General features: G+C 36.5%; 1 protein-coding gene across 4 annotated transcripts in view; it reads right to left on the bottom strand.

The window, feature by feature from the left end:
• Positions 1–15,203, bottom strand: part of LOC145683939 (endoglucanase G-like) — an 81,239-nt gene that overhangs the window by 52,585 nt on the left and 13,451 nt on the right. The window contains exon 1 of one of the 4 annotated variants that reach the window (XM_081755638.1): positions 6,988–7,198. The exons of 2 other annotated variants lie outside the window; for them this stretch is intronic. In XM_081755638.1, the coding sequence (XP_081611764.1) occupies positions 6,988–7,072 (85 nt within the window). In that variant the 5' untranslated portion in view covers positions 7,073–7,198. Of the gene's footprint in view, positions 1–6,987; positions 7,199–15,203 lie in introns of those variants that run through there. One more of the 4 variants, XM_081755636.1, reaches the window with a different exon arrangement.

The following is a 15,203-nucleotide window of genomic DNA, read 5'->3' as shown; positions in this document are numbered from 1 at the left end:
TGGACAAAAAATTCTCACAAGAACTAAAATTGTTTCTGTAGGAAAGAAATTTTCACAGTTTAGCTATTGACGTTATTACACAAACCTTGGGTTTTAATACATAAAATGGCGCCCATATATATACAGAGTGTAACTTAACTAACATATGAAACTTCAGGAGGTGACTCCTGACACGGATATAAAACGAAAAGTTGAGTGAAAAAAATGCCTCCTTTCGGCGCCTTGATCACACGAAAATTTATCGGAAACAAAGTAAAAACAGCCATAACTGAAGAACAGAACATCGGATCAAAGTCTGGTAAAAGAGAATGCCAATTATTTTTGGTCGTAGGTCCCATTAGTGTACAATCGGATGTATTGCAGTGGCAATGCAAGGGTGCCTCCCAAAGAAACTGGAGTATTCCTTCGAGTATTTTATCAAACGTTGAATGAGGAAAACGAACAACAATCAAGTACAAGATTTCAACAATCAAAAATAATAGCACATATTTCAAGTTAGAAGAAAACCTCGAATTCGAAAGACAGAGGAATATACATGTGTGATTGATCTCTTTGTCTCAGCACAGAATAAACTCTCGGGAGAAGAATTTAAATGAAGTCTTTAAAGTATCACAGGTTAATCTTCTAGACTAATGGTAATTGATGTCAAATGAACGGCTTTCTGTCCAAGTTACGAGTGTGTGAAAATGGAAAAATAACTTTGACCAAAAATTAAGTTTAAAACGACTGTGTATTGGACAGTCAGGCGGCATGTAAAGAAACAACATGTAGTATCCAAAAATGCGAAGATCATATATGATGAACGAGTGTACAAGAGATTCTCCATATGATTCCCATATATTGCGTGAATAGGCCTACATATTGGGCAAAAGTAAGCTGCAGTAAAATGTTTCCTCCTCGTAATATGCTATTTCGTGGAATATGATACTTCTGTGCACAGAAGCTACAAAAATGGACGAAACACGAGATGTTGTATGCGTTGCATAACGATACAAAGAAATGCGTTGGGACAGTATACTTAATTTATCCGTTAAGTAAATCTTCTTCCAGGGATACTTTCGAGGGGCTTTTTCCCTTCTCTTGGAGTTGGGAAACCGCCCTTTAATCCTGAGCTACAAAAAACTACACTACTATTGTGAACATACCAAAATAATGTAGCCCACTTATATTTTGATTTTTTCACTGCTGGAAAAATTTTCTAGAAGAAAACATGCAACAAATGGTGGAACATCTTTTTCGAAGTTTTCTATGTACTTTGGATCTTGATGAAATACCTATACGGAAGGAAGAAAATGTGGCATTTTTGCTTGGACGTAGCAGCAGTTACGGAATTATCGTCCCTTGTGTGCCACTTGCGAGTGGCTCGCAGAAGGGTGTATAGCAGTTTTGATGTGGAAGGCATAAATTAGCGTGGCCGTGTTGTAGTGGGTATCTGACACAACTTGTGAGTGATATACAGAGTCCGATGCTTTGGTATTACGTGTGGAATTGCTGTATAACAGGATAGAAAGTGTTGCTTACAACGGTTGAGTGTTGTGTCCAGGTACCCATGGTCGTGTAGAACTGTAGACGTTGGTGTTTAAGTAAAATTTATTATATTAATCTGTACGTGCCTGCGCAATGGTAGATTACCCTATCCACGAGCAGGCAGATATACACCTCATTTATGGAGATGCAAGGAGAAAAAGCCCAGAGACGAGGCGTTTATGTCGTGACCGTCGCCCTCAAAAGAGAGTAACTGTCCTATTTTTTCCACGCCTCCATATTCGCCTTCAGGAGATAGGGTCTCTTCAATTTTCCCTACTTGAAATCGGAGGAAATCGCACTATATGGACAGTTGAATTTGAAGACAGCGTACTGGGAATGATCAGAGACCGTTCTGAAACTAGCACTAGCCATGTGTAAGACAGCAGATGTGATCCCAGCATGACAGCGCACCTGCACATTTTGACAGGAATATGCCGACCTAGCTACATAAAACATAACCAGATAGTTGGATTTTGAGAGATTGACCTGTGTTATGACCACCTCGTTCACCCTACCTCACACCCCTTGATTTCTTATTTCGGGGGTTATGAAGCGCCTTTTGTATGCAACACCAGCCACGACAGCCGAAGAACTTGTTGCTCGAGTTAATATAGCTGCGAAAATCATCCCCGAAATTTCAGGTGTGTTTGACGTCACGCGGAAAAATTTGCTTCACCGATGTCATCTTTGCAAAGCGGCCAACGGTTGACAATATCAGAAAGTGAACTGTTATTCTTCACAGCCGTCTCATGTACACATACTGCATTGCACAAATACTGTACAAGATACTTCTGAGTTTTTCACAGTTATCCTACTTTGTACGAAACAATAAATCGGTAGTTCGTATTTCTTTGTATCATTGTGCAACAGGCGCAACGGCTTGTATTTCGTCGAGTTCCATTGCTTCTGTGCTTGAAATTATAATCTTCCACGGAATCTTATGTAGTACGAGGAGGAAACCTTTTAATGCAGGTTACTTTTACCCAAATTGTATTCACATAATTTGTGGAAATCACTGTTATCATGTCAAGAATCACTTGTAGTCTCTTTCATCGTACATGATCTTTGCCGCCTGACTGTCGTTATAAACCAAAACTGGTTCAAAGTTATTTTTTCCATTTTCACACACTCGTAACTTGGACAGAAAGCCGTTCATTTGACATCCACTATCATTAGTCTAGAAGATTCACCTGTGATACGTTAAAGACTTAACTTAAATTCTTCTCCCGAGAGTTTATTCTGTGCTGAGACAAAGAGATCAATCACACATGTATATTCCTCTGTCTTTCGAATTCGAAGTTTTCTTCTAACTTGAAAGATGTGCTTTTATTTTTGATTGTTGAAATCTTGTACTTGATTGTTGTTCGTTTTCCTCATTTAACGTTTGATAAAATACTCGAAGGGATCCTCCAGTTTCTTTGGGAGGCACCTTTGCGTCACCATTGCACTACATCCGATTGTACACTAATGGAATCTACGACTAAAAATAATGGACATTCCCTTTTACACAATTTAGATCTGACATTTTGTTCTCGAGTATGGCTGCTGTTGCATTTTCTCGAAAATTTTCGGGTGGTCATAGCCCAGAGGGATTTCTACACCCAGGTTGATCTATATTTTTTGTTTCATCTCGGTACCAGAAATCACCTCCCGACGTTTCGTATATTAATTAAGTTACTTTATATGTATATTAATTAAGTTACTATATATAGGGTGTTTCAAAACAACACCGACAACGTTTGGGAGGTGATTCCAGACCAATTTAAGACAAAAAGTATAGACCAACCTGGATGCACAAATGCTTCCTTTCGCAGTTCTAGGCTGTCAAAAACATGAAAAAGTGAACTTTGAAAGCCCATAGTTCCCAAACTATGGGACCTAACGTAGTCAGGTCAAGACTTCACTTAGGAACTAGTATGTGCCCTGTTCAAATATCCAAGCTTCAGAATCCTGCGGTACTTCTGCAACAGTTTTTGTAGAGGTAGTTGGTGAGTACTTCCAATTAAATGCCTGTAGCCAAACTCCCTCTAAATTGTTTCTTGAGTACCTTAGGATTCTGGAACATTTATTTTTGGGTAGAACACATATTAGTTCCTAAGTGAAGTCTTGACCCGACTACTGTAGGTCTCATAGTTTTGGAGCTAAACCATTCAAGTTCATTTTTGTCATGTTTTCGGCAGCCTATAACTCCGAAAGGAAGCATTTGTGTACCCAAGTTGGTCTATACTTTTTATCCTATCTTGGTGTTAGGAATCACCTCCCAAATATTGTCGGTGTTGTTTTCAAACACCCTGTATATACATACGCATTCACCTTTCCATGGGCGCCCTTTTGGTAGACTTGTCCACCGCCCTCCTTAGCATCCCAGCACGGGCCTGGCTGTGACGCATGTGAAATTATTCCGAAAGTGTACTGCAAAATCACATTTTGAAATTGAAAGGACCAAACAGTTTATAAATAGGGACAGACGCGAGACGAGATATAAGAAATGCCAAAGTCTCGTCTCTTGTTTCGCAAAAATATTTGAGTCTCATCTCTTGTTCATCTCTATCAATATTCTAAATCAAAGACTTTCACCTTTCATTCAATTTTCAATGAAGAAATGCCCTCTTTCATTACTCAGGTGAAAAATCGTTTCTCAGTAAAGTTTAATAAATAAATAAATGAGGTATATCTTCATGGGGTATTAACTGCAGCAAATGAAGTTTCGGCACTGCAATTTCATTATTCCACGTTTCCTCCCTATGAATACGTGCCTGTCTTTACAGGTATTTCTTTAACCTTATATCAATAACGAATTTAGAAGAAACCCTTTTTATTAATCTCGGAATTGGGGGCAGGAAGCGTGAAGTTTTTAAGCATAGATATATTTAACAGTAGCTTCTTTTTTTCTTTAAAAATTCTATAATTTACGAACTCCAGCTCGAAAGCCCTCTCCCCTGACCGCCACTGCCTTATATAATAAGAAGCTACAGTATAATTCTCAAATAAATAACTTATCTGACATTCCTATTTCAGTTGCTATTTTCTTCCATTCTCTATTTAAAACGTGTCTATTATGATGTTGTTTGTGTTTCTTATTCCATATTGCTGGAACATTCCTCATCAGTTCTATTAATATGTCTTTCATAATCAATTATAATAGTGCAGCAAAACCTCTCGAGCATAGACACACGCAATCCTCTGCAGACGAAATTCTAAACAAATGAAAACTTTATTCCGTGCAGCGCTTCAGGGAGAGCCAATGAGAACACGAGCCACAGCGATGCTTTGGCTGAACATCGATGTAAAAACAAACTCAGTTATTCATCATCGCGACCACTAACCCACCCTCGCGGTCGACCTCCAGGTCGCGATGTAGCGTACATCTTCGGCATGCGCTTACTCACTTGAATCCATGTGTTTGTGCCACTATCGAGGGTGCGACTTCGACTTAAACCTCGACATCGACCGCGAGGTACCTTCGGTATGTCCCTACCCTTAGAAATCTAAGAGAAGATAAAAGTTCGATGGCTTAATATCTTTGCCTATAACCGACTTGATTTTTCAGCTATTTTGGTAACACGAAAGGAATTTCATGCAGTTCTACAGACAAAAGTATTGGTTAAAAATGTCTCCCCGTAAGAAAAGCCTGTGTGGAGATATTGCTTTTCTGCTAATTATAATAACGATTTTCTGCTCTGTATAACTTTCTTCTATTATGATTCACAATAATTTGTTGAAGACTGCCCTAGTAGATTTAGCACTGATTGCTTTTACTAGTATTGTTTTTGAAACTAGCACTGTTAAAATTTTAAAACTCAATTTTAGAATATATTGAAAAATGTGCTTCTAATTCCAAAATTGGAACAAAATTATTATTGTAATAATTTCGTGAAGCATTTAATAAAGAAACAAACCATTATTTAAATAAAGAACAACTGTGCGAATAATGAGAGGGAAATTATTCATACTGAATGTAGGTAGAACGAGGCTCAAAGTCAGAAGTCAAGATAGTATTCGGTAAATATCATAATTTATAAAGAGTATATTTAAAAATTCGATAACCAAACTATGGGAGATGATTCCTTATATGAAATTAAAGAAAAAAGCTCTAATATTTATTCACTGGCGAAAAAATCTTCTTTGGAAGTTATAAACCACCAAAAATGAGAAGCTTCATTAACCACCTCAGATTAAAAATTATGGGACTAGTCACGTGTGGTTCATGGAATTACTCAGGTACAAATACGTACCCTATCTAATATTCATATTTTATAATTCTCTGGTCCCGACGAAACGAACTGTATAAAGGAAGTTGGTGTAAGAGGCAACTGGGTAGGGGGAGAAACTTTTGAGAAAATTATTCAAATTTTTATTCCTGAAATACCAATCAGAAAAGCACACAACAACGTAACTACAGGCTACCAAATGTTTTCTTTTACCCGGTTATGCCCTCTTTTACTTAAGAGCAAAAGGATTCTCTCGTACAATGAAATTATCTGCGTTTCCTAAAGAATCGAGAAAAAAAACGTTTGAAATAAAAACTGGTAAACACATTAACGAGGATCACGTAAAACGCACATAATTATGTCTATGGATAAACAGCACCATATCACCGTTATCCACAAAGATGTTAACAGATTAGTTTCATTAACAAACTCAATCGAGATCATAGTTTCAGCTATGTACTGCAAAAACTGGAATTCAAAACTTCGCTTTCAGTCAAGAGTTATTGTGTGAATAAACGGACAGGCAGACAGGCGAACGAATATTACAATCTTCTCATCTTTGGTGCGAGCAGTCCCTGGTACGATTCCCGGTGGGCGCACCCCGTTGAAAAAGTATAAAAGATTTTCCTGGGTTTTCCTCATTCACGCCAGGCAAATGTCGAGATAATACCTAACACAGGTCCCAGGCCACTTCCTTCCTTCTCTTTCCTCGGATAGTGTGATCGCAGAGGGACGTCATCTCTCATATGTGATGAGCTAACACGGCCATAGATGTCGAAAGCCCAGAAATCTATCCCTAATCCTAATTCTAACATTACAATCCTGTAAGGTCTAATATCGTACCTTATAAGTCGTTCATCTCTAGTCTTGCAAATATTTGTATTTATCGACCGCAAAGGAAGTGTCTAACAGCGTAATGTGTGTGACAGCTCAGAATGCGATCGTCTTCTATTTTACGCAGGATAAAGACACGTAGAGCTATATTTTGTTCAGCAATAAATTCAGTGGGTACGTACAACGGAAATTAACGTATAATTAAAGTTGCGTAAAACAATAAATAAAAAAAAAAGATCACTTCAAAGATAAAAAAGTATCTATTTGTATTAGTTTATGTTTTAAAATAAATATTTTAGTCAGATGCCGTCTATTTCTTTTCATGAACTTTGGTAATCAGGTCTAACTCGTTTTCCTATTTTCTAAAAGTCAAATACGTTTACTTCTAGTTAGAGATCTCTTTGATATCACTTACCAGTCAAAAGTACTGAAGCGACGAAGAACAAGCAAATCACAGCTGACTTCCACATGATAACATTGAACGAAAACAAATGGCTCATACTTTATCACCACATCTCGTCCAGTGATGAGTTTATTTCCCCTTGTTGCTAATGGAAGTCTTTTACATTGTTTCTTTGTGAAATATAACGTGCCATTAAAAAACGACCAGAAACGTAGACAATTCTTTACTCAATCAGTGTGCAAGACAGATACAAGAATGTCTCCATTCATAATAATCCTTCAGTAAACATACGTGCAGAGGAAGAGTAGAGTATCCAACTTCCGTTCTGTACAAAATTTTACACAAATGTGTTGTTGATCTTGTGATTACTCGGAACATGAAGATATCTTTTCTCTCTTTGAAAAAGTATTTGGGAAGTATACAAGGTGTCTCAAAAGTCCCCTGACATAGGATAACTCTGTTATTATCAGAGTTACAACAAAATGTGAGAGGGGAAACCGTCTCCAAATATGATATTTTTAATCTAAAGTGAAGGTTTTTTTTTTTTTTTTTTAATCGGACGAGCCGTTTGGGCTGTACACTCTTTATGCAACTAATGTTAAACGAAAATGCAAGTTGTCATTTACCTGAACCTACAACATGAGTAAATGATGTTGGCGGCTATCGACACGTTAGGGTAAAAGACAGTAATTTCATTCACTTATGTTGTGGGTCCAGGTAAATGGCAACATTGCATTTTCGTTTTACACTGGGAGCATAAAGAGTGCATAGCCCAAACGGCTCGTCAGATTAAAAAAAAAAATCCTTCACTTTAGACTGAAAACATCATATTTGGAGACGGTTTTCCCTCTCACATTTTTTGTAACTCTGATAATAATAGTTACCATATGTCAGGGGACTTTTGAGACACCCTGTATAACATAGATTTGTATTTTAATGGTTTCATGCGCTGTTTACAAAATTCAATCTCTGACAGGGGAAAGATTATTTAAACTTTTTGTCGCCTTTTCACAGATCTTCGAATCCTTTGAGACAAGGAACTTGAAATTGTGTACACATTTTCTCCTTATACCCTACACCAGTGATGGCCAAACTAGTGTCAGAAAGTTTTGTCCTGTAAACTACATGATTCCTAATCTGAAGAATTAAAAGGAAAAGAATCAGGAATAATAAGTGATACTGAATTATTTTCATCTTCTTTCCTGTTTTTGGATCAACAGGTCCAATATATTTCAGGCAAAAATTTTCTTGTAGGCCTTATATCTGGAGAACTACATATAATGTAGCCAAACCCAAACTGTCACTTAACTCAGTATGATGTGCTTATTCCGTACAAAATACAAAAACTCGATTTAGGGGCCATTCAACAATTTTCTGGCCCCTAATCCAAAAAAGCATCAAAAGATCCAGTATATTTCAATCAAAAAATTTATTTTACCCCTTATATCTGGAGAACAACATATAATGTAGCCAAACCCAAACTATCACTTAATTCACCAGGAACGGACATGAACGTGTCATCCGGACATCCCAATCAAACCTAGTCCATTCGATAACAAAGATATGTTCATGCACAAAAAAATTAGGTGCCATGGACAACGGAGTAAATCCCTGGGGCCCATTAACCCTATTATTATAAAGAAAATCGTAGACGAGTAGTGAAATAGCTATTGCATTAACACTGTTCATTGCAAAGTCACGCTCTATAGTTCATTCTCTTGAGCATGAAACAAGCTTTCCAGAGGTGTTCTGTATTAGGGCCCATTAGGTACTTGAAAAGACAAAATTGAGAGAATGTCGGAAAAATTCCCTCCAGAAATCCCTGCCCCCTTCTGAAATGGCCCCGGGTAAAAGCACGCAATCCAAATATATGTATCGCGAAAAATATTATAGGGGTAGTAGCGGATCTAGAAGTTTCGCCCTCTCCTCCGCAAGAAAATTTGAATGCCAACATTCCAAGTTGCTCATTCTCTCCTGTGTCATTGAACATCTTAAATAGCATTTGATTCTCTTCAAGATTGAGAATGACCTTTCAGCGGAAGCCACAGTTGCGGGTAAAGTCAGGAAAAAAGCAAGACTAGTCAAAACTTCAGGATAACTTGGGACAATAGTATTAAACTCGACGTATACATAATACCGCCAACTTAAGAACAGTGTTGATCTTTGAAATATGGTTTCTAAGTCTTGTGCGAAAGGAAATTAATTCCAATGGTAGCAACGGGCCAATGTCTTACTGGTACTTCTTTTGTAGTTTTTCATCCTTAACCCCTTACCGTATGCTGTGCCATATATGACACATACACTTTTTTTACTTTAGCTTTTTTGTGATGTATCAAGGGCATCAAATGACTGTTTTGTCTGCTGTGTGAGATACTGACATGTATGAATAAGAGATTTTGGTGTCATCTGGCATGTTCTTAGTAAGTGTGTCATATATGGCACTTATTTATTTCTCGTCGGAATTAAGTGAAAAATCTAAAATTCAAGTTTTAATTCATTTTTCAAGTTCTCATATGAGGATTTACAATAGTGATTATTTTTTTCGGTAAAAGAAAAAAAATCATATAGAAAGGTGTTAACTAAAATTTCTTCACCTAAAAGGTTCACAAGCACTTTCAGGAATATGATTGAAAATCCATTAAGAATTGTCTGTAACGATGTAAAATGGTTCTCTATTTCACTGTACGGGATATCTAGAAGTATATTGTAAACATTAACCCTGAAGCAAGCCTCTGAGTCCGAAACAGGCCCGTACCCATGGGGGGCTAGGGGCCGTCCCCCTAAAATTTTCACAGTAAGCTTGCAAATGAAGTATAATATGGTGACGAACTATAGTATGGTTGGGTCGGGCCTCCCTAACTTCTACCGCACCCCCACCCCTACATTTTTGGGCTCGCTACGGGCCTGGTCCAAAAACCGATGATTTTCTACCGGTTCATTGAAGTGTTTTCCACTTTGGGTTGCCTTCTTTCTACGAACACAGGGTTGAATTTCCACTTCGCAGCAACAGCTGTGGCCTTGAGCTTTTTCAAAGTGACATCTGATTCTTCTGTCAATGATGACAGAATATCCCACCTAGTTATACTTTATCCAAAAATATATATACAAATCCTGGAAGTGTGAAGCAACTGGCAACTTCTTTTACACCTTTGACGGGATCATTAATGACAAGGTTTAGGTTATGTACCGCGCAGTGAACATATTTGTATATAGCTCGTTCCTCGATTTCTTGAAGACTCTTCTGAGCACCTAAGTAAGCACCACTCATCACAGTAGCGCCATCATATACCTGCCCTCTGCATTTTGTCACAGACAATCCCAATTTTTTCTAATGACTTAACACTAGAGTTGTAAGTCCGAATGCAGTTGGATTTCTTATATGTAAAAATCCTTAAAAACATGTCTTCAATCTCGACCCGTCTAGAAACTTTGTTTTTCTAATCTATTGCTTACTTCTCTAAAATTTACGTATCGAATAATAAAACTTACAGTCCCTCACATTAATATTCGGTTTTTATTAGTAATTGCCAGAAACAAATTGGATTTGGATAATAAAAGATCAAGTAAACGTAATTTGCAAGGCAAAAGATACGTGGATATATATTGAACTCTGAAAGAAAAAAATGTGCCACAATATGTTAATCAATGCTTGGTAACAGGATGTGAAACAGATAATGGACCAAAAATATCTCCCACTAATATTCGGTTTCGATAACGCCAACGCTGTTTACTCTTTCTGTACTATGTAGAGGGCATGGTACGGTGACAAGACGTGTACTGCAAATGACAGCAGAAGAGATGTAATAGCAGAGGTGCATAAACAGCACTGAACATTGTTGCCACACTTGGTACAATTGTACCAAATTCAGCCCTTTTTGTCATTCATCGGCCCGTTGGTACCACGCTGGCATTTTCAGCCCCTTTTGTGAAAAAGTTGGTACTATTCTACCCAATTCAGCTCCATTTAACAAATACTTGTCACATTTTCAAAAGTGTCGGTAAGACTTTCCCTATATCTCTTTCTTTTGATGTCTTTCAGGAAAGGTTCTAGGTCCCTTTAAGACGGGCCGCGGACACCCGTTAGTGACGGTGGGTAACCAACTTGGAATTCCCATCCGTCGTACCTGGACCGGTTTTACTTTTTTTTCTTTTTTTTCTTTTTTTTTAACAAATGTCAGTTTACTTACCTTATATTCTTCTTACATTCTATTATTCTGCTTCGGTTGTGAAATGAGCACGAATAAGGAGCAATAATTTATATTTTAATATTTTATTATAACGAAGTATTTACACATAAATTTGATGATTGATTTGTTTCTAGTTTTATATTTTTTCATATATTGAGAAAAAATTGTAGGTGGCGTAATTAAAAATCATTACATGCATAATTCCTGTAGTTTTTGGACTTAGCGTACAACAGACGTGTAACTGAAAACGTACGTATAATACTTTCCGTATGTGTTCCATCTATACGTACATTCCATATGAAACAATATAGGCGGCTAGGATCTCACATACAAGTGGACGTATATACCATATAGCTGAGGAATGTAACATGTGCATACGGAAAATTGTTAGATATCAGGCATCCTGCAACGGCATAATGTAACATCTAAGGGCAGTGCGTATGTAGCATATGGATAACGTATGCTCCATACTGATTTCTGTAGTAAGCAAGAGGATTCCTTATATTTGTACAATATAACGCTGTCCGGAGAATGGATTTTTCTCTGTATATGACCATAATAGTTTTTTGGTTTATTGGTCACTTTGAAATAAAGGCGCGTTTGATTTCCTTACAATACATACCGAAAATGATAACTGTTTTCCGTTTTAATTTGCGTCCTGTTAAACTTCCTACGTGCGATAAAAGTTTTATCTACTTCCACGGTTGTTCGGGTTACTAGTATTTGGATGTTTTTAAAAAGTAATTTTTAAAAAGAGCACTTTCTTGGTTTGCACTCTTGGAAGAGGGGGGTGGGAATGTTCTAGAACTTCACCTCTTTTAGTTTCCTCTTATAGAGCCATGTATTACGCTGGTACAAAATAATAAATTCAGCCCTTTTTGTTTCAATTTGGTACTATTTTTCAGCCCACTCCAGAGATAGGACTGTGGCAACACTGGCACTGAACGTTGTGAATCAAACAGGTTACATGGACCGTGGCGAATATGGGTAGAAAAGGTAAAAATACAAGTCTCAAGCACTGGCAATTGGTGATCTGTCATCATGCAAAGGAGCGTAAATACGCTAAAATAGCTTAAATATTACGCATCCCCAAAAGTACTGTTCGAGACATTGTCAGGATATATAAAAATGGAAATAGAATAGAATCCATATCACAAATTGTACAGCCCAGGAAATTGTCCGATAGTGACGAAGTGCTATTCTTCGCAAAATTAAGAACAATCCCGCGAGTGTAATTTCATGTTATACATACCCTCGGTACTGAAAAGGAACGATAAATTCCAACACAAAAACAACCATCTTTCACCGTCCCCTCTGTACCTTTCAACTATGTAGAAAAACTAATAGTGTATATACGTATTTTCGACTGATTATACCAACATAAAATTAATAAACTTTTAAAATGTAAATATACAGTTATTAACAAATGTTCGAAACATTATACCTAGCACATATATCCATTATATCGTGTATATTGATTCATAATATTCTGAGCAATAAAAGTGGTTACAGTTTAAAAAGTTTGAAAAACGCTGCACAAGAAAATGCTTCTTTCGAAACTTAGCATACAACAATGAAATTTGTATAGGAGTATTTTGCAATGTACAAAATATTGTTTCTCAGGCGGGAAGAATAATCTTTTTAATGTCACACCTATGAAAATAAGATTTAAACCTTCCTCATATAGTTGTATAAAAGAATACAACTATAATATAGGAGATTTATAATATTTCTTTTAATAATATTCTAACGTGTTATATTTAAATTTGTTTGGGCCATTCTGCTCTCTACCTCTTTCGCAGAAATAATAATAAAAAGGAGGCATATATTTTTCAGTGTTCGAGACAAGGATGTTATAAAATAGAGGATCTGCCCATACAACAAAATCGTGAAGCAATACGTCACACCTTCGCCACACCTACTCTGCCCACTCAGGGCCACTAAAATCGCAATGTTTCGAACCAACAATCATGGCGGAAACGAGAGTAGCCAATCAGATGTGTCCCTGACGATGCTCGTTTTTTGGGGGGGCGGCTTCATTGAGTTCATATGATGAAGATACGTATGGGCAGATCCCCTATTTTATAACATCCTTGGTTCGAGCCTACTGTCAGCATTCCCAAAACTTGGAACAAAATATATGTTTTATGTAGTGTCAGTTTTGCTGTACAGATGTCTCTTCAGGTCAATTTTGTTTACTCTGGCGGTCTCTTCTCTTTCTTTTCAAAAATACCGTTACGCCGCCTCCCGCATGTTTTTGCCAGTATTGTATTGTCCTCTTGTGGAGAAGCTTCATGTGAGGGGGCGCGGTGGCTCAGTGGTAGAGCGTTCACCTTCGGTGCTTGGGGTCCCTCGTTCGATCCCAGCTCGCGCCGTTTGGACTTTGTGGTGGACAAACACCGTGCTCGTGGGTGTTCTCGGGGTTCTCCCGTTTTCTCCCACTTTCTTCGTTTTACTCATCTCTTATTATCACCGTCTCCTTTAGCCTAACCGGCATATTCGTGATACGTAAAACTTAAAGATTTCATTTCATTTCAAGCCTCATGTGCTTGATCTTCAGTGTTTGTGTGTTGTATTTTCCTTATTTTAATATGTTATTAATTCAATGTATACAGTCCACTAATACCACTAATACAATCCACTAATAGAAATGCAAACGCAGAACAATAAATTATTGTTTGGTCGAGCAGAAGCAAAATTGGTATAGAGATTATAAAAAAAAATCTCAGACCAGCTTCCTGTTTTAATCAAAGATGTTAACACATTTCTTATATAGAAGAATGTACTATAATATAAAATACATAACATATATTAGAATGTGGTCATTCTAATGTGCATTACTAGGGACTACATAATTCCACCCAAATAGTTATCAGAAAATAATCCATCGATTGAAATTGCAACTATGAACAAAACGTTGTTTCCTCATTTATATAAAGGAACAGAAATAAAATCCAGGATATGTATAATCTTTCTTGTGATCATATTGCAACTTGTAATATTATAAATAAACATTTAAATTGGAGTAGCTTTCATAAAATAGTCTCCCAGACGAGCTCCCACCTATAGCCAAAGATATTAACGTTTTTGATTTATCTAAAAGAATATAACAGTAGCATTAAAAGATTATAATCTTTCTTATGACCATTTTCTCATGTGTAGTACTAGGGAACAAATATTTCCGGCCAAATTGTTATTACAAAATAATCTCTCAAAATACCGGTTTGCACCTATAAACATAGATATTAACCTTCTTCATTTATATAAGAAGAGAAATGATTTATAATATTTCTTGTGATATATTACAACGTGTACTTCTTAAAAATAAATATTAACTTTTGTATGACTGTTATTAAGTAATATTATACCAACATCCAGTTAACTATAAACGAAAATATTAACGCTGATTATTTACATAGAACAATAAAACGACAAAATACTATATGCTCTTTCTTATTATCATATTGTGTATAAAATAGTGGGAACCTACGTGTATTAAAACTTTAGATTTATTATAAATATGATGTAAAGGTATTAGTTTCCAGAAAGACAATAATCAAGTTCGGTTTCAACGAAGTTATAAACAGAAAGTTTAAAAATGAAATTGTAAGTGCCAGATACTTGATACTCGGAACAATCATCATGGTTATCATCAGGCCAGGATTTTTATCCTACAATTTGTAAGTTACGCCTTTTATTTAACAGTCCTGTAAAAAAAATTAACAAGAAGCTCATTAAGCACAGAGATCTTCCAGATGGACAGTTTTTTTTATTTTTTTTAAAATTTCAAGGTCCTCCTGTCCAAATGTAACATTTCATTCTTTAGAATGTCAACTATCCAAACAATGTAATGTCATTAAGTTTCATGTAATTAAATATTAAAGATGCATCTAAATTCATGTTGTTTCCATTTACTACCCAGAATTCAACAAATATACGAGTATTAATGTATTTCCATAGAATTTAGTAGAATTATTACACAATACAAAACAATCAATAACAATTCTTAAGTTTCGTTTTAAGGTTACAAAACAGTACAGT

The sequence above is a fragment of the Thermobia domestica genome, chromosome 4, assembly GCF_964235325.1.
Source record: "Thermobia domestica chromosome 4, izTheDome1.hap1.1, whole genome shotgun sequence".
NCBI lineage: Eukaryota > Metazoa > Arthropoda > Insecta > Zygentoma > Lepismatidae > Thermobia > Thermobia domestica.
Note: the sequence above shows the minus strand (reverse complement) of the source record. Positions and strands in the feature narration are given on the sequence as shown.